This window comes from Triturus cristatus, chromosome 4_1 (assembly GCF_964204655.1).
Source record: "Triturus cristatus chromosome 4_1, aTriCri1.1, whole genome shotgun sequence".
Taxonomy (NCBI): Eukaryota; Metazoa; Chordata; class Amphibia; order Caudata; family Salamandridae; genus Triturus; species Triturus cristatus.
Genome location: NC_140585.1, coordinates 1,350,288,223 through 1,350,314,358, shown reverse-complemented (window position 1 = coordinate 1,350,314,358; position 26,136 = coordinate 1,350,288,223). Strand labels below are relative to the sequence as shown.

At 49.8% G+C, this 26,136-nt stretch overlaps 1 protein-coding gene across 1 annotated transcript in view; it reads left to right on the top strand.

Moving 5' to 3' along the window:
- LOC146856663 (FIGNL1-interacting regulator of recombination and mitosis-like) overlaps nucleotides 1-26,136 on the top strand; it is a 1,639,010-nt gene that overhangs the window by 644,375 nt on the left and 968,499 nt on the right. Inside the window, exon 6 of the mRNA XM_085654838.1 lies at nucleotides 21,653-21,704. Within this exon, the coding sequence (XP_085510964.1) occupies nucleotides 21,653-21,704 (52 nt within the window). The remainder of the gene's footprint in view (nucleotides 1-21,652; nucleotides 21,705-26,136) is intronic.

The following is a 26,136-nucleotide window of genomic DNA, read 5'->3' as shown; positions in this document are numbered from 1 at the left end:
GCTGGTCAATCAAAGCACCTCTAGGGATGAGGATGCCCGAGGCAGCGGGGAGAACGCCAGGAGCGCGGGGCCGGCAACTATACGGGGCGGAGAACATCTCCCCATACTGAGAGTGTACGGCACGCTATGAGGAATCAGTCATATCAGGTCGTCCGCCGTTCGCGGGGTGACCGAGGGCAAAGCCACCGAGTCCACTCCAGACTGTGTCGCCTCACTGTCCTCCTCCTCCTCTGACGTGAAGACATGGGGGGCGCGTTCTAAGTCTGTTGCCGGGGAGGCCGGGCAAAGGCCCGCCACCGCTTTTAAGGCCTGGCGTCGCTCCTGGACGATCTGCTCCAAGTCCGGGGACCCCAAAGTGTGCGGCGGCACCGCAGGGGTACCAGGGCGGTGTTGTCTCCGCGAGCGCTGCCTCCTGGGGCCCCCGGCGCTCGCGTGTTGCTCCTGAGGGCGCCCAGTCCGCCGGCCCACAGTGCAGTTCTGATCTACCCAGTCTTCAGGTGTTGTAAAGAAGTGGGTAACACTGCCGTGGATGATTTTCAGGCGGGCCGGGAATAGGAGAGAGTACTGTATTTTTTCTTCCCTCAGGCACCGTTTCACCTCCAGAAAGGACGGCCTTTGGCATTGGACTGCACGTGAGTAGTCTCGAAAAATCATGATAGTTTTGTTCTCGACTCGGAGCGGACCTGACTGTCGGGCCGCCCGAAGCACCGCATCTCGGTCTCTGAAGTGGAGGAATTTGGCCAGCATTGGGCGTGGTGGGGCTCCCGGCCGCGGTCGACGTGCCGGAACGCGGTGCGCCCTCTCAACAGAGAAGTATGCTGTGCGGTCGTCACTAGGGGTGAACGATTTAGTCCAGGTTTCGATATACTCCACAGCGTCAGAGCGTTCGATTCCTTCTGGCAGCCCAAGGATGCGAATGTTGCAGTGTCGCGACCTCCCCTCCAGATCATCGATGCGTTCTTCCATGGTGGACATGCGACCCATCAGAGCGTGCATCGAGTCCCGGTGCGCTTCCACCATAGGTTGGATGTCGGCGACCGCTTTTGCGTTGTTCGTGACTTTATCTGCTAGTTTACGGTGGTAATCGCGGAGGAGACTAACGTCCGTAGTGTGGGCGCCTAGCTGATGCTCCAGGGAGAGTCGCGACTGCTCTATCGCTGCCAGGACCTGATCCAGTTTGGTCGACAAGGATGGCTCCCCAATCGATCCAGCGGCCGCGGGGGCCCCGTCATGTCGACCGGCCGGGACTCCTGATGCGGCCCCGGGGATCGACGTTGCTGCCCTAGACTTGCCCATGATGTCCACTGGGAGGGCTCCCGCAAGCGCGGAGCGGGCGCTGTATCAGGACGGGGTGTGATCCTGTTCGGCTATAGGCCCTCCGGCGCTCCGCTTCTATGCCGTGTCACCAGTCACCGCTGCCGGGCCGTGTCGCCTGTGGGGTAGGCGGGGAGGCAGAGGGTAGAGTGACCGTTCGAGTGGCAGAGGCCGCTGGCCCTGCCCACCCACCAGGGCGTCGCTAGTCCCTCCCGTCGGCGGCAAGGTCCACTCTCTCCGTGTCCCCAGGATGGATTCCTCCGCCAGGTCGGCGATGCCCCCTCAGGGAGACTGAGCCAGTGTCAGCGCTTCACGAGGCTCTCCCCGCCTTCCCCTGACTCCAGACAAACTCTTGGGGGCCGCCGCTGTGCAGGCGAGAGCTGGGCATCACCTCTGGGTTGTGGAAACCGATGCGCGGTACACCGAGGCCCCACCGCTCCTCCGCCTAGGCCGCTAAACCGGAGTGTTGCGGGCCGCCATTTTAGGGTCAGGCAAGCGTCCCCGCGGCCACCGGAGGCCTCCTCACGCTGGAGTCACCCCCCCCCCCCCCCCCCCCGTCGCCACACTCAATCTCATACGCCACCGCGCGGGCCCACCTACGCTCCGGCAGCCGTCCAGGGTCCCGTAGTGTGCCTGCCTCCTGGCCACCTGTAGCTCGCCACACAGCCTTTCAAGCCGACAGTGGGGGCATCCCTCGCAGGCCGAGTCCGGCAGCGGCGACGCTCCTCTCCAGGTCCCTCCCCAGCGCGCCTCCGCTCCGCAGGGGCTGCGGCGTAGCTCAGATGTCCCCCGCGCGGGGTGGGGGGGTTCACCGGCGCTCACAGAACGTTGGCACCAGTGGTCCGTTACTGCATTGCCCCCCCCCCTGTGCAGTCTGCTCCTGGGGCAACCGGGCAATCACCTCGGGAGCGGAGGCGTGGGATCACCGCCTCCAATGCTCTGACATCGCCTGCGCCCTCAGTTCGTTAGCGGTTGCGGCGGGGCCGGGCGGGCGCCATTTTGTGCTCGGCGCCACCGCTTCACTCCGATCGCCGCATTCGCCGGTTTCCGGGCACCCTGGATCTGGGCCACCTTCTAATCACCGGCGCTGGGCTCCCCGTGCCTCAGGGCAGTTCCAGGCGTTAGCGAGGCTCATCCAGGCTCAACGAAAGCGGGCGAGGTGAAAGCCCGATCACGGAGCCTCAGCAAGACGTGTCCGTCGCGGCGGCCATCTTAGCCACGCCCTCAATATACTGTATTATGATGAATTAGATATAAAGTATATTAATGAGTTGATACTATTTAAAAATGTGGGTATCTTCTATTCTCCTTTTAAAACAGTATATAATAATATGCTTTTTGGGATATGTTATTGATTGTTGCATTTTTTATGGATTGTTTTTGGTATAAAATGATTGTATGCTATTAGTCCCCCTTGACTCTTAAAAATATTTTGGTTGATGATCCCTTCAAATTTGTATAAGTATCGACTGTAAATTAATTTTAATTTTATCTTGTATAAAGTTTTTCTGATTTTAATAAATATGCTTTTATCCAGTATTAGGGTATCTTTCATAGATTCACATGCCTGAATCATTCCCCGTCATCGGGATGGGAGTCCCCGGTACATAAATAAAGTAATGTCTCAGTAGACATATAGAGTAATAGGCCAAAGGCCTCGCCTTAGTAACATATCCTCGTCCTTTTGTAAAAAAGGACCAAACTTTGGAGAGTAGCCAATCAGCTATCACCACCCTCTAGAACCTTCCTGGAAGGAGCTCTAGTCCCTCAGATTTTCTACCGCACGTCGTGCTAAGGGAGTCTCCACTGAGCTCTGCTCAGCATTCCTTGTTTCTGGATTATCAGTGTTTCTCGCTTCATCTTTCCATTTTCTGAGTGAAGTTCTTCAGTTCCTCATGCCAGACGCTCCGAAGAAGGGCCTTTTCAGGTCTTGTGCTTCCTGTGGTAAAAATAGACTTCATGTGGACGATCAACATAAAGACTGTCTCTACAGCCTTTATCCGAACCACTCTTCAAAAGACTGTAAGGTATGTCGTACCTTTTCCTCCAAGACCCTTAAAGATCGTGAGGGGCACCTTTTAATTTGGCTGCAGAGGCTTAAAGACAAAGATACAGTATTGTCTTCTGAGGAAAGTGAGGGCTCGTCCATCTCTTCACAGTCCTCTCAAAAAAGACCAAGGGTGACTTCTCCTGGCCCTTCGTCGCAGCCACCTCAAAAGAAGGCGCATAAAAAGTCTTCAGAGGTCCTTCCTAAGACTCTTCCAGCGAAGGTTTCTCCTCAGGAAGTTCATCATGCCTTCAAAAAGCCTCCTTCCACCCCGTCGACGACGACCTCGTGGACGGTGGTTTCGACGACGAGGAAATCTCCATCAACGGCATTGCATGTCACCTCGTCAACGACGACAGTTTCCACTTCTGTCGTGTCTCAGTCACTATCCACATCGACGACGACTCCATCGTCGATGGCCGGTAGGTCGGTCTCGTCGACGCTGAAAATTAAAAAGACATCGTCGACGTCAAAGCTGCCGTCGACGCTGCGATCGCCGATGACGGCGTCGTCGAAGACTGTCCCGTCGACGACGGCTCCGTCGACGAAACCTTCATCGTCGACGACGGCACCTCAATCCACTATGATGCCCGTCCACACTTCACCGTCGACGACTAAGCCATCGACGGGCTCGTCGACGACGGCAGATTCTGCCATACAAAGTACGCATGTGCACCTAAAAATCACCAAACGTGCACAGACACCGGCCCTGACCTCTCCTAGTAGAGTCCAGCTCTTGCCTCCAGCACATCTTTTAGAGGAAGAAGACTCGGATGATGGAAGTATGTTCCGAACAGCGACAAGTCCATCACAACTGCACGTTAAATATCAGGACAGTTCTGATTACGAAGATCAAGGGCAGGAAGAACAGGCTGTTTCTCCTGAAGAATACCATCCACCTCCACAGCGCATGGTTTGTCTGCCTGCTTCCCTGGTCTCTGACCTACGGTTCCTCATTTTGGACTATAAGCAGAGGTTTCCAGCGTCTGCACAATCTCCGCTTCCGGTTGTGCCTCCAACACCACAGCCACGACCTCCTCCATTGAATCTACGGTCTGAGCCAGTCACATCACCACCTCCTCTTTCTACAGATGATGAAGAGGAGGCGGACCATGAAGAAGGGGAAGTTCAAGATTCCCAATCTAATCGGGACGAGTGGGATGATTTCATACTTCCCTGTCCAGCTTCTCTCAGTCCTACCACCGCTGACTCGCCTCCGGAGGACATTGGAAGCTTTCACAATATCGAAGAAAGAGCGGCGCAGCGCTTCCTAATACCTATGCCCTCACACCAATAGGATTGTTTCCTCTGCGATTTTAAAGAGCCGTTTAAGAAGTCCATTAGGTCTATCCCTATTACTGACTACATATGGGAACAGGGTGTTAAGATCATGCAGCACCCTTCCTTGGTACCTCCAGTATTGCCTCGTCTGGATATGAACTATAAAGCTCCTGATACTGCTCCAGCTTGCCTGACAGGCCATCCGAAACCGGACTCAGTCATTACTCAAGCTGCTCAGCGGAAATCAAAAAATCCTTCCGCTCTGCTGACTGCTCCTCCGGACAAAGAGGGTAGGCGGCTGGACAATATTGGCAAACGCTTCTCGTCCATGTCTGCATTGACAGTGCGTGCATCCAATTCCTTGGCACTGTTGAGACGTTATAACCGGCAGATATGGGCCGATATTGCTTCATACCTTCCGTCCTTGCCGGAAGAGTCAAAAGAAGAGGCGAAGAAAATCTTACTGGAGGGCGAGAGATCTGCCTCCGAAATTATAGATTGTGCAATGGATATCGCCTCTACCGGATTTCACCAACTCGCGGGCGCAGCTGTATTACGGCGCCAGGGTTGGTTGAAGGCGACTTCCTTCAGACCAGAAGTACAAACCAAAGTCTTGGACATGCCATACGATGGCCAGCTTATTTTTGGGACACACATTGACAAAGCTCTGCAAGGTATTAAGAAGGATACCGACACGGCCAGGGCTTTGGGTACCCTGCAATTCTGAAACACCTCTTTTCGAGGCTCAAGAGGGAGAGGTCAAACATCTACCAGAGGAGATTTCCAACACCGATCTTCCGTCTCTTCTACTCAGCAATATCGGCCTCACTACCAACAGCATCAACAGCACACCACCTACACTAAATCTTCCTTTCGTGGCAAAGGAGGGCGACTGAAAGACGCTGCTAGACGACAATGACTTCACACTACTGCCGGTCTCCAACTCCTCTCTGCCCTCCAAAGTTGATGAAGAATTTCCCACTTTCTGAAAAATTGGAAACAAATAACAATGGACCGTTGGGTCCTGCAATTAGTTCAATTTGGACATTCACTGGAATTCATCCAAATTCCTCCCCAAACCCCTCCCCGACCTACGCTCCACAAAAATGTGCGTGCTCTGCTCCTGGAGGTTGCACTAATGCTCCAGAAAGGAGCTATAGAGAGAGTTCCCCCATGTCAAAAGGGAAAGGGGTTTTACTCCCAATGTTTCCTCATACGCAAAAAGGAGAAAAAATGGAGACCGATATTGGACTTGAGAAATCTAAACAAATTCCTGAAAAAACAGTTGTTTTGTATGGTCACCATCCAGGAAGTACTTCAACTCCTCAATGCGGATGACTACATGGTGTCTTTAGACCTTCAGGACGACTATTTTCACATCCCGATCCACCGCAACCACAAAACATTTCTGAGATTCACGGTGGTAGGCAGGCATTACCAATTTCGTGTCCTGTTGTTCGGACTCAAATCGGCGCCACGCATTTTTACAAAATGTCTTTCTCCGGTGGCTGCATACCTTCGACAACAACACCACCAAGTCTTTCCGTATCTGGACGACTGGCACGTCAAAGCACCCTCTCTAGAAGGCGCGTCCAGGTCTTCCAGCGCCTGTCTAAGGCTTTTCGATTGTTTGGGGCTTACTCTCAATCAGGACAAGTCCGTCCTTTAGTCTTCCCAGCGCATAACTTTCCTGGGTGCTACCCTCGACACGCTACAAAGGAAGGTGTTTCCGTCACAGAAGCGCAAAGACAAACTTGTTTCCTTGGAGCTTCGCATACGTTCCAAAAAGTCTCTTTCTGTGCTCTTCTTCAAATCCCTGCTTGGGATTATGTCCTCCTGCATCCTGCTAGTTCCACACTGTCGCCTTCACATGCGACCTCTCCAAGAAGCGCTTTCAGCTCAATGGGTCCAATGTACGGGGTCCTTCGACGATGTCATCCAGGTGACCCCTCTGATGAAATCGGCTTTAAGGTGGTGGATTTGCCCTCAGAACCTTTCTCAAGGCTTGCCTTTCTTGCTTCCTGCTTCTCCTCATACCATCACAATGGATGCATCTCTGGAGGGCTGCGGAGCTTTCCTCCAGGGACTCCAGATAAGCGGCAAATGGTCCCTTTCCGAAAGGAAACGCCACATAAATCTTCTGGAGCTCCGAGCAGTGTATCTCGCTCTTTTGGCATTCCTTCCGCGAATCAGGAACTCTCTAGTGCTTGTACGAACCAACAATACCACGATAATGCACTATTTGAACAAGCAGGGAGGGGCTTGTTCTCTGACACTCTCTCACGAGTCGCAAAAATTCTGGAATTGGTCGCTCCTTCACAACATCTGTCTTCGAGCAGAGTATGTTCCAGGGACCCACAACGTGCTGGCCGACTCTTTAAGCAGACAACAAGCCGCATGTCACGAGTGGGAGTTGAATCAGCGGACCCTCAACCGCATTTTCTCTCGATGGGGCACACCTCTTCGGGACCTCTTCGCCACCCAGCAGAACGCCAAATGCCAACACTTTGCAAGCTGGCATCCCCAGAAAGGGTCTCTAGGGAATGCGTTTTCGATCGCATGGTGCAACGTCTTTACATACGCTTCTCCACCAATTCCCCTGATTCCCAGGGTGCTCCGGAAATTGAAAGCGGAACCTTGCACGCTCATCTTGATAGCTCCAGCTTGGCCATGCCAAGACTGGCTCACAGAGCTTCACCTTCTCTCCCTGGAACCGCCGATCAGGTTGAAACCGTTTCCCTCTCTCCTCACTATGGACCAGCATCCGGATCCGGCATCTCTCAATTTATCAGCCTGGCTCCTGAGTTCAGAGAGTTCCAGGGCCTAGACATCCCTCCGGACTGTAGAGAAATTCTAGCTCGGGCCCGAGCAGATAGTACCATCAAAACGTACTCCTTAAAATGGAAGAGGTTCTGTATCTGGTGCAAGTCAAACAAAATACACCCTCTTTCATCCTCTCCGGAGCAAATCCTACCTTACCTTCTTCATTTGGCAAAATCTGGTCTCGCTCATGCCTCCATTAAAGTCCACTTGGCAGCAATATCACGTTTCAGGAGATCCTCCGCAGGTCCTTCTCTGTGGTCTCATTGGCTCATTAAACAATTCCTTAAAGGCCTGTTTCAAGCATTCCCTCCGGTGGAAACTTTACCTCCTGCTTGGCAGCTCAACACGGTTCTGTCTCAACTTATGAAACACCCTTTTGAGCCAATACACAGAGTGGATCTCAAGTATCTGTCCTGGAAAACAGCGCTCCTTCTAGCCCTTACCTCGGCAAGGCGAGTGAGTGAACTTCATGCTTTCTCAATCCAAGACCCTTTCCTCCAATTCAAACATGACAGGGTCATACTTCGTACAAATCCGAAGTTTATCCCTAAAGTTTCCTCAAACTTCCATCTCAATGAGCCTATTGTGTTGCGTTCCTTCTTTCCAAATCCTCAAACAGTGGCAGAGAAAACCCTGCATTCTTTAGACCTTAAACGCTGCCTGAAATTCTACATCGATAGAACAAAAACATTTCGCAAGTCTAACCAACTCTTTGTGGCGTACAGTCAACTTAGGAAAGGTCTTCCACTCACTAAGCAAAGTATCTCACGCTGGATCTCCGCAGCTATTACTTTTTGTTACCAGCCAGCGGGGCAACCCCTGCTCTCCACAGTTCAAGCCCGTTCCACGAGGGCAATCTCTACTTCCATGGCACTTTTTTCAGGAGTGCCCATTGTGGACATTTGCAGAGCGGCAACATGGAAGACGCCGCATACAATTACCAAGCACTACTGCCTGGATACTGAACTCATGAAAGGCGCTGCAGTGGGTCAAGCGGTGCTCCGTCATCTATTTTATTAAAGGTGAGCCCTTCGTTTCATCCCACCATCCTTTTCTCTATACGCACATTTCTCTATTGTATTGTATGCCTCTGCTATGTCATGGCCTGTTGGTACTTTCTATGTTCACATTGGAATATTATCTGTGAATGTATATATCTTGTACCTTTGGAAATGTGCTTCTCATTGCTTACTATTCTGATTCAGGCATGTGAATCTATGAAAGATACTCCAATACTGTATAAGGAACGTGTTACTTACCTATAACTGCGGTTATCCAGTATTGGCATCTTTCATAGATTCACATGCAACCCACCCACCTCGCCTGGAAGGACTCCCTTGGGTCTCTCAGTGTACAACTACCTAGGACTGTGCTTACGAAAATCTGAGGGACTAGAGCTCCTTCCAGGAAGGTTCTAGAGAGTGGTGATAGCTGATTGGCTACTCTCCAAAGTTTGGTCCTTTTTTAACAAAAGGACGAGGATATGTTACTAAGGTGAGGCCTTTGGCCAATTACTCTATATGTCTACTGAGACATTACTTTATTTATGTACCGGGGACTCCCATCCCGACGACGGGGAATGATTCAGGCATGTGAATCTATGAAAGATACCAAACTGGATAACCGCAGTTACGGGTAACACGTTCCTTATGGTTGTATAATTTACACCGGATAAAGCTGTTTTGAATTGAATTGATTGCTCAACACCACTGCCCGGGCCTTGGAGACCCCACTTTCCTCTCCCAACACCCCACCCCTGAGAGCTTGGTGGTCCAAGCCTCCACCTCCAAAGGCGGATTCCCTACCGCTCCCCCAGACAGGGAATCCAAAAATCTAGATCATCTTGGCAAGAAGATGTTTTCTTCGTCCATTTTGGGACTGCGGTCAGTAAACATCGCATTTCTGTTGGGCCGTTACACCCACTCCGTGTGGGACACGGTTGCGCAAGGGCTGCCTCAGTGCCCGAAGGAGGCCCGGGCCATACTCTCTTGAGCGGTTGCTGAAGGGAGAGATGCAGCAAAGTGTGCATCTGCTGTGGGCTGGATACCACCGACTCACTAGGCAGGACGATTTCCATGTCAGTAGCTCTTCTACGCTACTCCTGGTTGAGGTCGACTGTTTTTTCTGGGGATGTCCAATCCACTCTTATGGACATGCTCTTTGATGGCCGTCGCCTTTTTGGCGACAAGGCAGACAACGCGCTGGAGCGCTTTAAGGACTCTCAGGCTACGGCCAGATCCTTGGGCCTCTCCACCTCCAGCCCTGCGCAGTCTGCCTTTCCCCCTTTCGTGGCTACGGAAAGGGTGCCCCGGCCACGTTCCGCCCAGAGCCACAAGCTATCGCCAGCTGTTCAGCCCCTGCACGGCCGAGGACGTGGGGACCAGCGCTGTGGTTCTGGGGGCGAGCCAGTCCACCACAGCTCCCTCTGCAGCAGCCTCCAAACCCTCCTAGTCCGACCTTTCAGGGCTACCAAACGCCAGTTGGCGGCAGGATTAGCCATCACCTCACCCACTGGCGCACCATCATGTCGGACAGGTGGGTTTTGCAGATAGTCCGAAGTGGCTACTCCCTCCTCTTCGAGACTACCCCATCATCCATGCCTACTCAGTACCATCGCGTGTTGGAGGGTCATCTGGCACTTCTCCCACAGGAAGTTTCGGCACCCTTGGTCAAGGGATCCATGAAGCGCGTTCCTGTCCTATAAGTAGGTCGTGGTTGCTATTCCCACTACTTTCTGGTGTCCAAGAAGGACAAAGGCCTGCATCCTATTTTGGATCAAAGAAACGTCAACCGCTTCCTCCAGAAAGAGAAGTTCAAAATGTTGACACTCGCTCAGGTCTTGTCTGCCCTCGACCCTAGAGACTGGATGGTAGCATTGGTCTTGCAGGACGCTTACTTTCACATCCCCGTCCTGCCGGCCCACCGGTGTTACCTGCGGTTCACGGTAGGCCACGAGCACTTTCAGTTTACCGTGCTCGCCCTTTAGTCGGTGGTCGCAGCTCATCTGCGCAGATCAGGGGTTCCAGTCTTTCCCTATCTCGACGACTGGCTATTGAAGGCAGGTTCACCCCAGGCTGTTGTCTCCCACCTCCAGACTACTGCCGACCTCCTGCATTTGCAGGGGTTCTCCATCAACGTGCCGAAGTCACACCTGACCCCCTTTCAGAAGCTCCTCTTCATTGGAGCAGTTCTGGACACGAAGCAGTTTCGAGTTTATCCTCCCGAACAGCGAGTCCGGGAAATTCGGGCTATGATTCCGGTCTTTCAGCCTCTATCCCAGGTTTCGGTAAGGATGACCCTCTGGCTGCTGGGTCTGATGGCCTCCTGCATCCTGCTGGTGGACCATACCAGATGGCAGATGCGGGCTCTGCAGTGGGACTTGACATTCCAGTGGGCACAACATCAGGAGAATGTGCCCGATTGCGTCCAGATCTCGGAGGGCACTGCACACCAATTGCAGTGGTGGCTAACGAACCAGGATTAAGTCAACGGCAGAGCCCTCTCCCTTCCTCAACTGGAGTTCACAGTGGTGACCGATGTATCATTTCTGGGATGTGGCAGCCACATGGGGGAGGCGGAGATCAGTGGTCTCTGGTCTCAGGAGGAGTCCGGGCTCCACATCAACCTTCTGGAGTTTAGGGTGATTCGTCTTTTGCACTCAAAGCATTCCTTCCCTCTGTCCGGGGAAGAGTGGTGCAGGTGTTCATGGACAACAGCACCGCCATGTGGTACTGCAACAGACAAGATGGGGTGGGGACGTGGACCCTATGTCAGGAGGCCCTCCGCCTCTGGACATGGCTGGAACATCAGGGTATATCCCTGGTGGTTCAACACATTGCAGGTTCCCTGAACGCCAGGGCGGACAAACTCAACCGCAGGTGCATGATGGACAAATGGCGTATTCACTCGGAGGTGGTGCAAGGTCTCTTTCAGCAGTGAGGAGAGCCTTGGTTAGATCTATTCGCCACCGAAGAGAACGCGCAATGTCAGCAGTTCTGCGTATTGGAATTTCCAAGGCGGCACTCGCTAGGCGACGCTTTTCGTCGCGAGTGGAGTTGCGGTCTTCTATACGCCCTTCCGCCTATACCACTTCTGTACAGAGTGCTGAAGAAGATCAAGCGCGACCGGTGTAGGAAGGTGGAATCTGACAGCATGGTTACCCCCACTTTTTTCCTGTTGTTTTGCTGGTTTTCGACTTAGTTTGACTGGGGTCCTGATTAGCAGGATCCCAGTCAAACTATCTGCTTTCTCCCTAAATTGGTTGTTACTGTACTTTAGGTACACTCAAGATTGGATTCTGGGGTACCCTTATAAGTCCCTAGTGTATGGTATACTATATACCCAGGGCATAGGTACCTCCGAGGCCTCTCAGGGGCTGCAGCATGTATTATGCCACCCCTGGGAGACCATTCTAAATGACGCAACAGGTCTGCTACGGCAGCCTGTGTAAGGTGTTGCATGCACCCCTTCCTTAGATATAGGTTCTCTATATCTACTCCATGTCGCTGCACATATAAACCTATCGGTAAACCTATGGCAGGCCTTATCAATCCTGGAGGCAGGGTGCTGGGTTTTATGTGAGAGGGTGCACCTCCATGAGCAGAGCCCCTCTGCAGCCTTCGGAACCTATATTCCAGGTATGTTTTTGATGCAACCAACCATATATACTTAAGTGCATTATAACCTCGCGGTAAATGCTAACTTTAAAACGGCTGCATGGAAACATGTTGTGTTTGGTGTCAAACACCTTGGAATCATACCTCCACACCAGTAACTGGTGTGGGAGATATGATTCCACCCTACTAGACGGAGAAATATGATAACACCGGTACACCCGGTACCAGCTTTCCTGACCCTGGCATCACAAGATGGATGCTGCCAGCCACAGACACGAGTCTGCCCTCCTGCTGCTGGACGAAACTACAGCAGGGGACGGCTGGACAATAGGCTTCCTGTCATATGGAGGTGTGACCACCTCCCAGACAGTCTTTAGTGTATTGGGGCTGGGTGGGTGCACTCAGAGAATGCTTTGATATCTGCACTGGGGGCACATTTGGTGTCCCTGTGCATAGTCCAGCACAAACCGGTTGCAGGAGCCATTTGCTGCTGCTCTGACGTGAAACTGGACAAGGGAAATGGATGTAGCCACCCCTCTGTCCTGACCCTCCCATAGGTGGGTCCCCAGATTTTGTCCCACCCCTTCCTTGGGTATAAAGTACGAACCCCTGGCTACAGGACTTTGGATTTACCTGGATGAAACTCTGCTACAGAAACCAAGTACTTCGACTATCTACACTACGCTGCATGACTAAAGGATCTCCTTTGGAGTAAAGGAGTTTATCCCCGGCAAGGCAGGCACCTGAAACGCATCTGACCGGTTTGTATCTCTGCAGCTCCTGAGGACTCCGAAGATTTCTGCAACACAGGTGGGTTCCCAAGTGTCCCCGAGGTCGACTAGTGCTCTCAGGAATCCTGAGACCCGCAGCCCTCGTGGGGACCGTGCATCCCGTACCCCTGTGCACCGTGTACAATTGCAGCAGCATATGCTTTTTGGTGATCCCTGAGGCTGTGCTTTGGGCTACTTGTAGACCAGACCCCGAGCAGTATTTTCACTGAAGATTTCCGGCCTACACTCCACGAGTGATCCGTGGGCTGGTATTTTGTGATTCAGCCCGAGGTCCCTTTGCGATCCCTGGTACGTCGACCTGTGGGTCCCTGAGAAGGGAACTTTAACTTTCAGTGGGCTTTCCTAGTTCCTCCGGACGTGCCCTGTAAGAAAGTGGCTCTGTATATACTGTTCCCAAATAGGTACAGTGTGCACAGAGTCCACAGTCCCCAGAGGTTTGACAGAGGCTAATGTTAGATATAAACTTACTCTCTAAAGTGGTAGCTTGGTCGAGCAGTAAGGCAGTATCAGACGACAGTGTAAAGCATTTGTTGTACACACTCAGTCAGCAAATGGTCTCACACACTCAAGAACTGAACTCTAGGCCAGTGGTTTGTATATAAAAATATATGGTTGTTTTATTTTCGAACCAACAATAGGTATCAAAATATACTTCAGAATGAGATACTTTAGATAAATACTTTCAATAGGCAATAGACTTTTGAATCTCTCTCCAAGAAGGGGGGACCAGACAGCTGTTTAAAGAGGTCCAGCAACCGTGCCCTATCAGGTCAATAATATCAAAAGTGGGTACTGTTCCTCTATTCGTGGAGCCTGGGCAGTAGGAGTGCACCATCCATCAAAGGACGATGGTGGTAAAGGAGGGATGCTAGGAGGGGTCGGGAAACACAGGGGATCCCGCTTTTGCAGAACTAGGGTCATCACACACCCAGAAAGCTAGGTGTCATGCTTCATCATCTGGACCTGCTCCTCGGGTTGGCGCTGCAATACCCAACGGGCACCCGCGAAGGGGCTCTTTGTCGGAGATCTTTTGTTCCTTTGCCGTATGATGAAGTGGGGGTGTGTGGCCCGTAAAAGTGTAGATACAGTGAAGTGTAGTGAGTGCGTTTTTAAAAAAGGTTGGATATTCCAAAGGATATTTTTATTCAGGTTGGTTATCCGCCTTATTAAAAAATGTGTGGAGATTGGCAGCTCCCCTGACGTGAGGGTTCAGTTGAAGCTATGCTCAACTCTCTGTGGTCAACATGTTTCTTGCCTCGTGGTTATGAAATGCCGTGGCAATTCATCAGGACCTTGGAAGTGAAAATCTAGCTACACTTTGTGGTGCTGCTAATTGCTAACTACCACTAGGGAAGGGCACTACCTCGAGTTTCTCCAGTAGTGCTTGATGAGGACCTCCCTATAGTCGGAGTGTTGCCTCAACCGGTGCAGCGAGTCAGAGACACCTCAGGGGATGGTGTCCTGCCCGTCGCGGGATTACGGCGATCCACCTACCCTCTGCGTCTGCACCGGCAACACTCCGACTACAGGGATATAATAGACTTTTGAATGCAATAATTACAGTTGTTGCAATTGGCAACACAATTCAAACACAATCATAACATTGAGCTCAATGGGACTTTTTAAGTAAATGCAATTTTAGTTACTTTACAAATGATTTTCTTACTCGGGGTTGGATCCTGGATTCAACCCTGGTGCATTTCCTGTAAACAGTTGAAAGAAATTGTTTTTGTTACACAGGCGATTTTTAAGGAATATTTGTAAGTTTGAAAAATCGACACTTAGAAGAATTTCTGGCAAAAACCAGGCAATGTTATCCTATGGAAGAAAATCAAGTTTTAGGTAAGTACGGTTGTAATTACTTTTCAGGTAAGTGCTTGGCACCAAGATCCAGCACTGGGATATCTCCTGATAGCAGGTGAGTAATTTAGTTTTCGTTGATCAGCTGATTTTTTGTGAATATTTTAAAGTTTCAAAACTCGACACTTGGAAGAATTTCCAAGTGAAACCAGTCAATATTACCCTATGGAAGAAAAGTGAGTTATCGGCTTTTGGGTAAGTACTCGACTGGTAGAGTTTAGGTTCTGGGCATAGACTCGGGGGGGTCTCCCAGGGTCAGGTAGGTACAGTTGTTACACCCTCAGTGGCACAGGGGCAGCCGGGTGCAGAGAGAGTTAGGCCCAATGTTATCCTATGGCGGGCAGGGGGCCTTTGGTTGGTGGCTGCTGGTAAGCATGCCACGCGGCTGTGGGAGCTGGGCTCCTGGTCACTTACTCAGGGCAAGTGGGGTAGTAGATTAGAATAGATGTTGCACTTCCAGGGGCACTCGGGCGGCTGGGTGCAGGGTGCTTTTGAGCCGTTGGCCGCTCAATGGATTTCAATGGAGAAGCTCAGTAACGAACAAAGGCTGCAAGCTCGGGGACGAAGATTCTTCAGGTCCGACCACCACTTCGAGAGGTAAGTTGGGGAGCTGTAGGTTAGGTAGGCACCCAGGAGCTGGGCACAGGGGGCCGTAGGGCGCCGGTGTAGTGAATCAGCCACTTTTGTGGTCTGACACCCTATGATGACCCTCAACCACCACCATTCTGTACTGACTTAAGTGTGTTCTGCCTTTTAGTGGAATAGTCTTTCCAAGAATAGAAGGTATGGGATGTTGAGGTGCAGTCTTGTGGGTGGTGGTGCACACATGTGCTCAATGTTGTATACTGAGGGATTTAGTGTATAATGTTATTTGGGTTAGGTGAATTATGACTTTGACCTATTGGCTTTGACGTGGTCTAATATCATTCTGCCTTCTGACTTTACCTTGCTTCAAACTTTTCTGTGTGCACAGTGGTGCTTGTAAGTTGTGTGGATGAGAATTATAGGTGCTCCTTGCTTTTTTGATTCCATCTTGCTTTGGGCCTTTGTGTGCATGGCTTAACTAACTCTGAAGCCATTTTCTGTGAAGAAGAGGGCATGTTTTGCTTTCCTGCTGTTTTTCGCATTTTACTGACTAGAGAGAACTGGTTCTTATCAGAGGAATGTACATGGTTTGACTTTTAGTCATAACAGGGGCCTGATCAACCCTTGGTCTGACCTTGAAGCCGGCTGGTACTGGCTCTCATGAGAACTAGGGGGCGTGGCTTGCTAGAAGCTTCGCTGTGTTTTGAATGTGTATTAAAAAGGGGAGTCTACACTGGCTCGGTGGAAGTTCATCCGTGGAGCAGACGTGTTGTCACGGAAAGTGGGGTCACCTCTGAGCTTTCGCCTGGTTCAAGCAATGGACTCCCCTTGAGCAAAGTGGGGTGAAATGATGAGGTGAGGTGTCTCTGCTACTAACTGTCTCTGAATTCTTTCCTTTCCTTCTTATTTTCTGATTCTTAAATATATATATATATATATTTCTAAATATATATTTGTCTTGATTGAGTTTCAATCATACTATTGATACGTTAGTCTGCTATGTTAGGTGCATTTGGCTTACTGTGTGGTGCTATTTACAAATAGATACATCCCAGATATACCAATTCGTCTTTTCCTTGTAGCAGGAGGTGTGGACTCTTCTTGGCCAAGTATTCTGTTGTAGAAGGATGGGTGAATTCCCTTCTAGCAGGTAATTGTGTTATAGGAAGTTGGTGCTACTCCTCACAAGTGATGTGCAAATTATTGTTTTCTTGCCTTGCCTTTGGGGGAGTGTTGAAAGTTTGCCCACCTTAGGAAGTGCTGTGTATATGTAATATTCCATAAGTTTGGAACTGATATTCCCTCCCTGGGAAAGTGACGGTACATTCCTTTGTCCAGGGGAGATCTAAGGTTTGTCATTACAGCCGGGTGCAGGGGTGTCTTTTCGCGTCGGGAAATCTTACCCTCAGCTGGTCGCAGTTGGGGGGGGTCTCTGGTGTTGAGGCTGCAGGCGTCGTCAGGAGCGGCGAGGAGGGTCCTTGGGTCCTGGATTCGGGGTCACAGTCGCCGGGGGGATGTCCTCGTGGTTTTTGTCCACTCCGGCACAGGCCATGCTTGGCGGGTGCAGAGTGTGCAGGAGTTCGCGGTTCCTGGCTGGTGCCAGGGGTCTGTTACTTGCTTTGAGCAGAACCACTGCTCGTGGGAGTCCCAGTTGTTTAGAGTCACAAGGCAGTCAGGTCCTCCGGGGTTTTTGAGGGTTGCTGACCACTAGAGACGCCGGGCTTTAGCAGGAGCAGGTTCGAGGGTCGACAGACCTGTAGGGCTGGGGCCAAGTCAGTTGGTGTCTTACTCTTGTTAGCAGCTGCACTGCAGGTCTTCTTTCTTCTTGTTCTTCTTGCTTGTTTCGGAATCGGGATCTGATGAAGGAAGGTTCAGGGTGCCCCTAAATAATAAATGTAGGGGCGTTACAGGTAGGTAAAAGGCAGGGACCAAGGGGCCCCCTCCCTGGGATGGGTACACCCCCTATCCTGCCACTCTCCTGAGTACAGCAAGTGGCCTGGAGAATCTCAGAAAGGTGGCATGCCTTTGAAGCTTCCCCTGCCCATCCTGGGGGAGGAGACCTAGCACCTCGCCCAGGATGTGCATTGTTGCAGGCCCAGGAGAGCGGATGGCTCTCTACCCAGGGGTCCAGCAACATGTCTGCTGTGTGGCAGCCTAGGCAGCCCCTCAGACAGGACGTGGATTGTAGGTTAGGTTCAGGGGCAACTTTAAGTTGCCCCCTGTTGTGCATCTTACATTAAATCCCACACTGGCATCAGTGCGGGTTTAATGTGCTGAGAAGTTTGATACCAAACTTCTCAGTCTTCATTGTAGCCATCATGGTGCTGTGGAGTTCATGTTGAGGATCTCCCAGCACCATATACTCTTAATTGCAACCCTGCACTTACAGTGCCCAGGAATGGACCTGGGTACTGTAGGGGCACAGGGCTCATGCACCTGTACCCACACCACTGGCATAGGGCACCCAGCTAGAGGGGTGACTGAGGTATGCCAGGGCAGTGTGTGTTGTAGGCATGGCACACATGTGTGCCATGTCGACTCTGTTTAGTTCTGCACCAAGACACTCCGCCTCAAAGGCAGTGTGTGTGTGTCAGGGTACAGGGCCTCTAAGGTTGGCACAATAAGTGCTGCAGCCCTTAGGGGCCTTCTCTGGTCTCAAGGCCCTGGGTAACTAGGGTACCATTTACCAGGGGATGACATGTGTCCAGAGATGCCAATTGGGTTTAGGCTTTATGCAGTTTTAGGGAAGGAACATAGGCACCTGATACGTACCTGATTGGCAGGAGCCCAGGGCATACTCAGTCAAAGTACATCAGCAATAAAGCAAAAAGTGGGGGCATACCATGCAAGAAAGATGGCACTTTCTCACATGCCCTGACTCTCCATCACTTGGGGAGTCCCTAAGACCTTGCAGGTACTCTCCGAAAGATCTTTTCTATGACCGCGTGGGTTGCAGTTGCCAAGGCTTGTTGGTGTTCATTCCGCACACTGACCCCCCCAGCACTCGACATCCTTCGTGGAACAGCTCACCTGCCGACTTTGGTCGACGTCTCCTGGTTCCTGTGGCTGCAGAGTCAAGGTGCACCTCTTCTCACTGGAAACACCCGACATCGGTAGGCATTCGTCTATCGTGCCCCTGGTCACTGTGAAGTGACTTAGACTCTGTCTCCTCTGCTTTCAGGTTCTTCTCAGCTCCGATCCAGGCTTGGATCACACTGGACACTTCTCATCTTCCCGGCAGCAGCACTTCTTCGCATCACGCCATTGAAATCAACGAGCATTTCTGACACCACTTTACCCCTATGCACCCGGCTCTCCTGGGATAGGTAACACGGGTACCTCGGTACTCTCAAGGGTGCTGGTCTTAGAACGTTTCATGTTCCAAAGGGTTTGCTTGATGTCTTCTCCTAAGTGTCCTTAATCTTTAAAATTCCAACCGCAACTTTCCCATAGAGTTGTATGGAGCTCATGGCTGTGTTCTCACACCTCCGTAGGTCCCCTGTGTCACTACCGTGGGTGTTTCCTTGGGGTCCCAGCGATTCTACGTACTCTAGGCACTGGGTCTGGTCAAGTCGTGGTTGTTACACCACTTTCTTAGTATATGGTGCGGTCGCCCTCTGGAGCCCGCTGTGTATTGTGCTATTTACTGTTGTTCTAGTGCTTTAATATTCTGTGCCGTGTTCTCTAATCTCATAAAGAGGTTAGTAGAGAGTGTTTAGTAATAAATACATATATTTGATATATTCCTTGTGCGGTTCTCCTTTCATTTGATCATTCAGGAGGTTATAATCTGGTAAACCAAGCTGCTTTACATTCCTTCGAGACTTAGCCTGAAGGCTGCTCTCCATAGCTACCACTAGGATAGCTTTCAATAAAGGTTGTCTTTAACCTAATCATCAATGAGGGTCGTTTGGAGTGGTGCAAGGTGCCCACTATAACTAGTGGACAGCATATACCAAGCGAACTTCTCACAACTGGGCCCAAGTCATTCTTGTGGCTCCGGATTGGGCACGAAGAATCTGGTATCCCGAGCTGCTCAACATGGCCATCGATCCTCCGATCCGACTGCCTCTTTGGGAGGATCTTCTGTCGCAGCAGCAGGGGACAGTCCTCCACCCGAACCTGTCCAGCCTCCACCTCCTTGCGTGGAGATTGAGCAGTGGCAGTTGACGTCATTTTACCTGCCTTCCGAAGTCAGCGATGTTATCTTGGCAGCCAGGTGTCCCTCAACGAAGACAGTATACGCCTGCAGATGGAATACAATTGTGGCATGGTGCACAGCAAAGTCTGTGGATCCCCTTTCCGCCCCTCTTTCTGACGTTCTCTTGCTCCTTCTTTCTTTGGCCCAGCAGAACTCTGCTCTGGTCACTCTCAAAGGCTACCTCTCGGCCATTTCTGCCTTCTTTAGGCTTCCTGATCAGCCTTCTCTTTTCAAGTCCCCTGTTGTAAATAGATTTCTTAAGGGCATTACTCTTCTTTTTCCTCCTGTTCCCTTCGTAATGCCCCAGTGGGACTTGAACTTGGTTCTTACATATCTTATATTCACACCCTGTGAGCCACTAAATAGCTGTCCTCTCAGGCTTCTCCCTTTGAGAACTGCCTTTCTGGTGGCCATCACCTCTGCACGCAGGGTGAGTGAGCTATGAGCACTTTCTTCAAAGCCTCCCTTCCTGCCTGTGCATCCGGACAAGGTCGTCCTAAGAACTAAACCTTCCTTTCACCCCAAAATGGTTACTTCTTTCCACATTGGTCAAACCGTCATTTTGCCCATTTTCTTTCTGCCTCCGCATCCTTCAAAAGAGGAAGGGACGCTCCACCGTCTGGATCCAAAACATGCGCTTTTCTTCTACGCGGATCGCACAAAACAATGCTGGGTGGACGACCATCTCTTTGTTGGTTACTTGGGCGCTAAGAAAGGTTGGGCCGTGCACAAACGGACCATCTCCAGGTGGGTCATTCTGTGCATCAAAGCTTGCTATTCTTTGGCAAATAAGGAGTCTCCACTGGGACTGCTTGCCCATTCCACCAGGTCAACGGCAGTCACCACTCCTTTGGGATGGGGGAGTCCCCCTTAATGACATCTGTCAGGCAGCTACGTGGGCATCTCTGCACACGTTCACCAAACACTACTGCCTGGACAGCCAAGTCCGAAGAGATGGCTTCTTTGGCCGTTCTGTTCTCCAAGACTTTCTGGTGTGAACTTGGTTCATAGACCCACCTCCGGGGTTGGTATTGCTGGGGTATCTTTTCTAAGGTAAGGAATCTATAACTAACTGTTTCTTTCAGATGAACATGATATATCTGTAACAAACATAGGTTAGTTATAGATTCCTTACCGCCCCACCCATCCTCCCTGTTCTGCGAACTGACTTCTAGCGTTAATTACATCCTTTCTGGGCCCTAGGTTTTTTGCACCAGTGGTCAGCGTCTTGCATGTCTCTGTGCTTCTGGTGTGGAAAGTCGTGCACAGAATTGACGTCAGCGTGGGAGGGCGGCGTGTATGTAGCTACCGCGACGTCATCCCAGCAAACATGACGACGAATGCGGAGTTGACTAACGCCACCTTTTGACGTGCAGGTGTACTGCTGACGAAAAAACTTTCCGGATCGAATCAGACGCATGGGGGTAATTTTAAGGTAAGGAATCTATAACTAACCTATGTTTCTTACAGATATATCATTACCGAAGGTAAGTAACTTGTTCTTATTCTCACTTGTGCTATAGATATCTAAATTACAGTGAGCTCTAGGGAGAGGTGGGGAGCTCAGTACCTCCCCCTCGTGGGCTGAAGTTTGGGTTGTTTCAGATAAGGCATATGTGCTACTGAACAAACACTGCTGTTGGGCCTTTAGCTATTTTTGCACTATTTAGTGCAATTAAGTTAACCTCGGATTTGCAGGGAGTGATTCAAGCAATGTGAAATAATGAAAGATTCCAGCACTGGAGAGCTAGAGTTACTAGTAAATAAATAATTTCTGTAAAGTTTTCTTCCCGCTCCACCAAACTTTAAATAAGGTCCAAAAACTTTAAACCTGTTTCATGAATGCCTTCAACTTCTATTGCCAATTTACCCTTATTTGTAAAGGTTTCTTTCTATACATCCTAAATACACATTATTTTGCAATAAAATATTGTCTATAAAGGCATATGCACGTTGCTAGCACAGCTCTGAAGTGCTTTGATATCAAGCTGAGTGGTGGGAAGGAGGAGGAGAAATGGGCTGAGAGAGACAGGGGCTACTACAAGTTAGCAGTTGAAAGTTTGATGTTGGAGATGCATTTTTAAAGTCTTCTTAAAATGTGCCTAATCTATTTTTACCATCTTCCCTCCTCTAGATACGGGACAGCCGAACTCTGCGCCAATCATGTTTTTCTATTAGCCCAGTTGGTGAGTAAATATGTGATAGTAAATAGTGTGATTTATCTCATGAGGCTCAGCCGGGAATATTCTTATTGTATCTATTGCTATTTGCGATGTTTGCACTGACTTGCTTGTTTTAAAATTATTGAAGCTTTTAATATAGTAGAACTACTTACTTTGCTCTCCTGTGTTGATAAACTTCTCCCGCAATCACGAGTGCTGCCTTGGCCTTTCCGCGGTGAGAGCGCGGGTCTGCCATCTTGGGCAGGATCGGGGTTGGCTGGCTAGTCTTTCTACACGTAAAGACTACTTAATCACGCACTGGCGCGCAGCGTACGAGAGCAGCGGGCGCCCCGGCAGCGTGCCAAAGGCAAGCCCGTCTGCGCCCGTCCGCGATCGTTCCGCGATCAGCGCCAGCCCCCCGATCGTGAAAACTCAGGTACTATGTTCTGGACCCCTGATTGGTGGCCTGACACCATGGGTCCGCTCCCTACAAACAGAAAGAAGGTAAACAATCTAGGAGTTTGGGTGGATCACAAGCTTAGTTTTAGCGACCAAGTAAACTCCGTGTCCTCTGCCACATCTTTTGCTTTAAGGTCCTGCAAGAAAATTCTCCCGCTCCTTCCTGTAGAGTGTCCTCAAACAGAAGTCACTGCACTCACTATGTCTAGGCTGGATTACTGCAAACAGCTTGTATCTCAATGTCCAGGAAGGAATAAGGAATAGATTGCAACTCTTGCAGAACGCTGCCGCTAGGCTGATATCAGGTATCCCTAAGTATGCTTCAATCTCCAAGGAGATACGGAGGCTTCATTGGCTACCAGTTAGAAAACATACCCAGTTTAAGGCCTTGTGTTTGGTCTACAAGGCTATTCATGGAACAGGCTCAGTGTATTTAAAAGAGCGGCTATTTTGGTATACCCCCGCCAGACCGCTTCGGTCCGCGGCAGCTAAACAGGTTTACGTTCCTTTGGTAAAAAAAGCCTCTTGGGGTGGCAGAAGCTTTGTGGTGAACGCAGCCAAAGCCTGGAATAAGCTCCCACTACATCTAAGAGGGCTGACTAATCTGTCGGCTTTTCGTAAAGCCTTAAAAACATGGCTATTTTCAGAATAACACCCTCTTCGATGCTGAGCTTTTTGGTAAATTTCACACAGAGCCAGGACACCCTTGGGTAACAGCAGCGCTCTATAAATGTTATAGATAAATAAATATATATTTTAATCGTAAGCACAATTATTCTTTGTATTGCTTTGTTTTGATGCTCACTTTTGTAGATTAATGTCACGTATAGGATATTGTGGCGTAATCCGCTGCTCCTCAAATGGTTTCAGTGAAGATCATGACAACTTTATTTTTTTTTTTAACACATGCCTTTTCTATGTAAATGTGACTTACAAAGTTGTATTTACAAAACGTAAAGCACACCCAAAGCTGTATCGTGCACCGCAAATGTCCAGAAACCCGATATTGTTTACTTGAACCTGAAATATATATCCCTTAGCACAGAAATATGTCAGGATATATATATGTTCACTGTAAATGTTAGACCTGGCACCACGCGGTCTGCCATCCATTTTTTCGCTGTTGCCTCCTATGTTTTTGCTGGTCTAGATGCTTTGGGCACTTAGCCACTGCTGTTCAGTGCCAAAGTGCAAGTGCTCCCTGTTGTAAATTGTTTTATTGGATTAGTGACTCCATGATTGGCTTATTTGATTTACTTGTCAGACTCTAGTACAGTGTACCATGAGTGCCCAGGGCCTGTAAATCAAATGCTGCTGGTGGGCTTGCAGCACTGATTGTGCCACCCACAGAAGCAGCTTTTAACTTATGGCTCAGGCCTGCCTTTGCAGAGCCTGTGTGCAGTCTGGTACTGCCATGTCGACTTGGCAAGTGCACCCACTTGCCAGTCCCTAAACCTTCCCTTTTCTACATGTTAGTCACCCCTAAGTTAGGCCCAAGGTACTCTTATGGGCAGGGTGCATTGTATGTGAAAGGTAGAACATGCCCTGATGTGTTTGGCATGTCCTGATAGTGAATTACAGCCAATTTTGTTTTTCACTATTGCAAGGCTACCTGTTCTCATAGGCCAGAATGGGCAGTTTGATTATAACATCTTATAATCCTAACTGTCCCAGGGAACAAGGTAGAAAAACGAGTTTAATATGCCTGAACTCAGAATGTTAAAATACATCTTTTAGTGTGGGTGATTTTTACATTGTGTTTGAAGATACCACTTTTAGAAAGTAGGTATTTTCTTGCCTTGCCATCCAGTATGCCTCTACATTGAATAGAGAGCAGGGGGAGGAGATTTCCTTTCAGCTACCTGGGCCAGGTCTGCTTTCAACAATGCTGTCTCCACCTCCTGCCAGGAAGCTGCACCAGGGAAGACAGAACTGGTTTGGGCTGGGTACAGACACTCTCTGGCTTCAGAGAACAAAGAAATTGTGTGTATAAGAAGAGGGGCCCAAACCCCAGAACTTCAGATCACTTCTGGGAATCAAGATGAACCTTAGCGAAGGAAAGAAACCAAGAAAGCTGAAGGAGGAGACTGCCCCTGTGCTGGTGACTGTTTGGGGTTGGCCTGCAGTGGTTACTTATTGCCAAGGAAAGGAGAAAAGGAACTTTGTGTGTAGTTTAATCATCTTGAGGAAGATCTCCAAGGGCTTGAAGCTGAGTTTGCCTCCTGTTCTTTAGTCTCAGCGATACAAAGACTTCACCACCAGCTCCCCTGAATTTCCTTGCTCGGAACTCTACCTGCAGAGAGGTGCCTGTTGTTGTTTTAGGACCTCTAGAGACTGTGTTTTGCTGGGAGCTGGAAGCGCAACGTAACGAGGATGAAGCCTGTCGCCCCCACAGCTATTGCTGTCACATCGCCGAAGAAGCGTGCCGCGACAGCAGTTTGCCGTTGCCTCGCCAGAGAAGCGTGTTGCCGCCGCAGAAGTTGCTGTCGCAACACCGGAGAAGCTCATCGCAGGGCCTGTCGCGGCTCAATAAACCACTGATTTCGCCGCACGGACGTCGGGCGTGCACGCATCGTGTCCAAGACGCCATCTTGTCGCATAGCACCTGATCATCGCATCGAGGCGCCATCTTGTCGCATCGTAACCGGAACTCAGTAAGAAATAGACGCTTCCCCTCCTCTCCGGTAAGGAACAGATGCATCGCCTCCCCTGCACTGCAATAAGGAAGAGGTGCCTCGCCTCCCCCGAAGCAAGGAACTGACGCATCGCCGCGACCCTTTTGTTTATATTGCGATACGCATCCAAGGTACTTTGAGAGTAAAGTGTTGCATTTACCATCTACATTGAACTAAGCTATTTCTACCTTTTGAAAGTCCTATTTTTAATACTGTATTGTGGATTTTTGTCGTTTGGTCGTGTGTTGAGTCTAGATAAAGATTACTTATTTTTCTAAACTTGTGTGGTGTCCATCTGTAGTGTTTTCACTGTATTACTGTATGTGTTTACAAATGCTTTACTGCCTCTGAGATAAGCCTGCCTGCTCTTTCCAAGCTACCAAGGGGGTGAGCAGGGGTTATTTTAGGAGTGTAGCACCCTTACCCTGACTAGAAGCCAAGGCCCCTACTTGGTCAAAGGTACCTACCTCTGCCAACTAGAGACCCCCATTTCTAACAGTAAATATAACAAAAGTGATGTTATAGTAAGGTGTAAATGTCAGTGACAAGGTAACATTTTAAGTTACAAAACACACTGCAATTCACTAGTTATAGCCTTAGATAAAGGACCTTATTGTAGGACCTTTGGCCGAGTGTGGCAGGGAGGAGGGACAGGGATGTTGGCCCCAGGGCCTGGTCTGTGAGCAGCCAGTTCCCTGCCACTCTTAGCCTTCTAGAACACCAAAATATAACAAGCATTTGAAATGCAATCGTTCTCGCATTTGTTTTATTTAGAACTAACTTTGCTGTTTTTACCCATGTGTTATGTGGTGTATGTATGTTGTGTGTAGTAGAGTTATGTTGATTGGATTGGAATTGTTAGTTCTGGAATTGTGTTTTGTGGATTTATGGACTGCTGTGGAGGAGTAGTTCAGCCTGCCAACTTTCTTCAGACTCACTTGGCAGGCACCACTGTGTGGCTTAAAGCGCTTTAGCTATCTATTTACTTTAATTTAAACCAAAAAGACACTTGAGAGACAACAGACGGAGGGAGCAAAAGTGAGGCTCAGAACATATAGAAATAATTACATCTTTTACCCTTGAGTTTGCTAGTTATAAAGGCAAGTGCATCAGCGCCCTGATGAATGCTGCGCTACAAGATCCACAACTGATGAGGAAAGCATACTCCAAATTTTATAGAGCACTACAAAGCAAGAGCGCTGTAACTACAAACGGTTACATAAAAACAAAGCTATTGTTATGATACAACAAAGAGCATAGGTATACCGTAAAAAATACGAGGCTAACATCTCCTTCAAAAAATAATCAGGACTTAAAACACG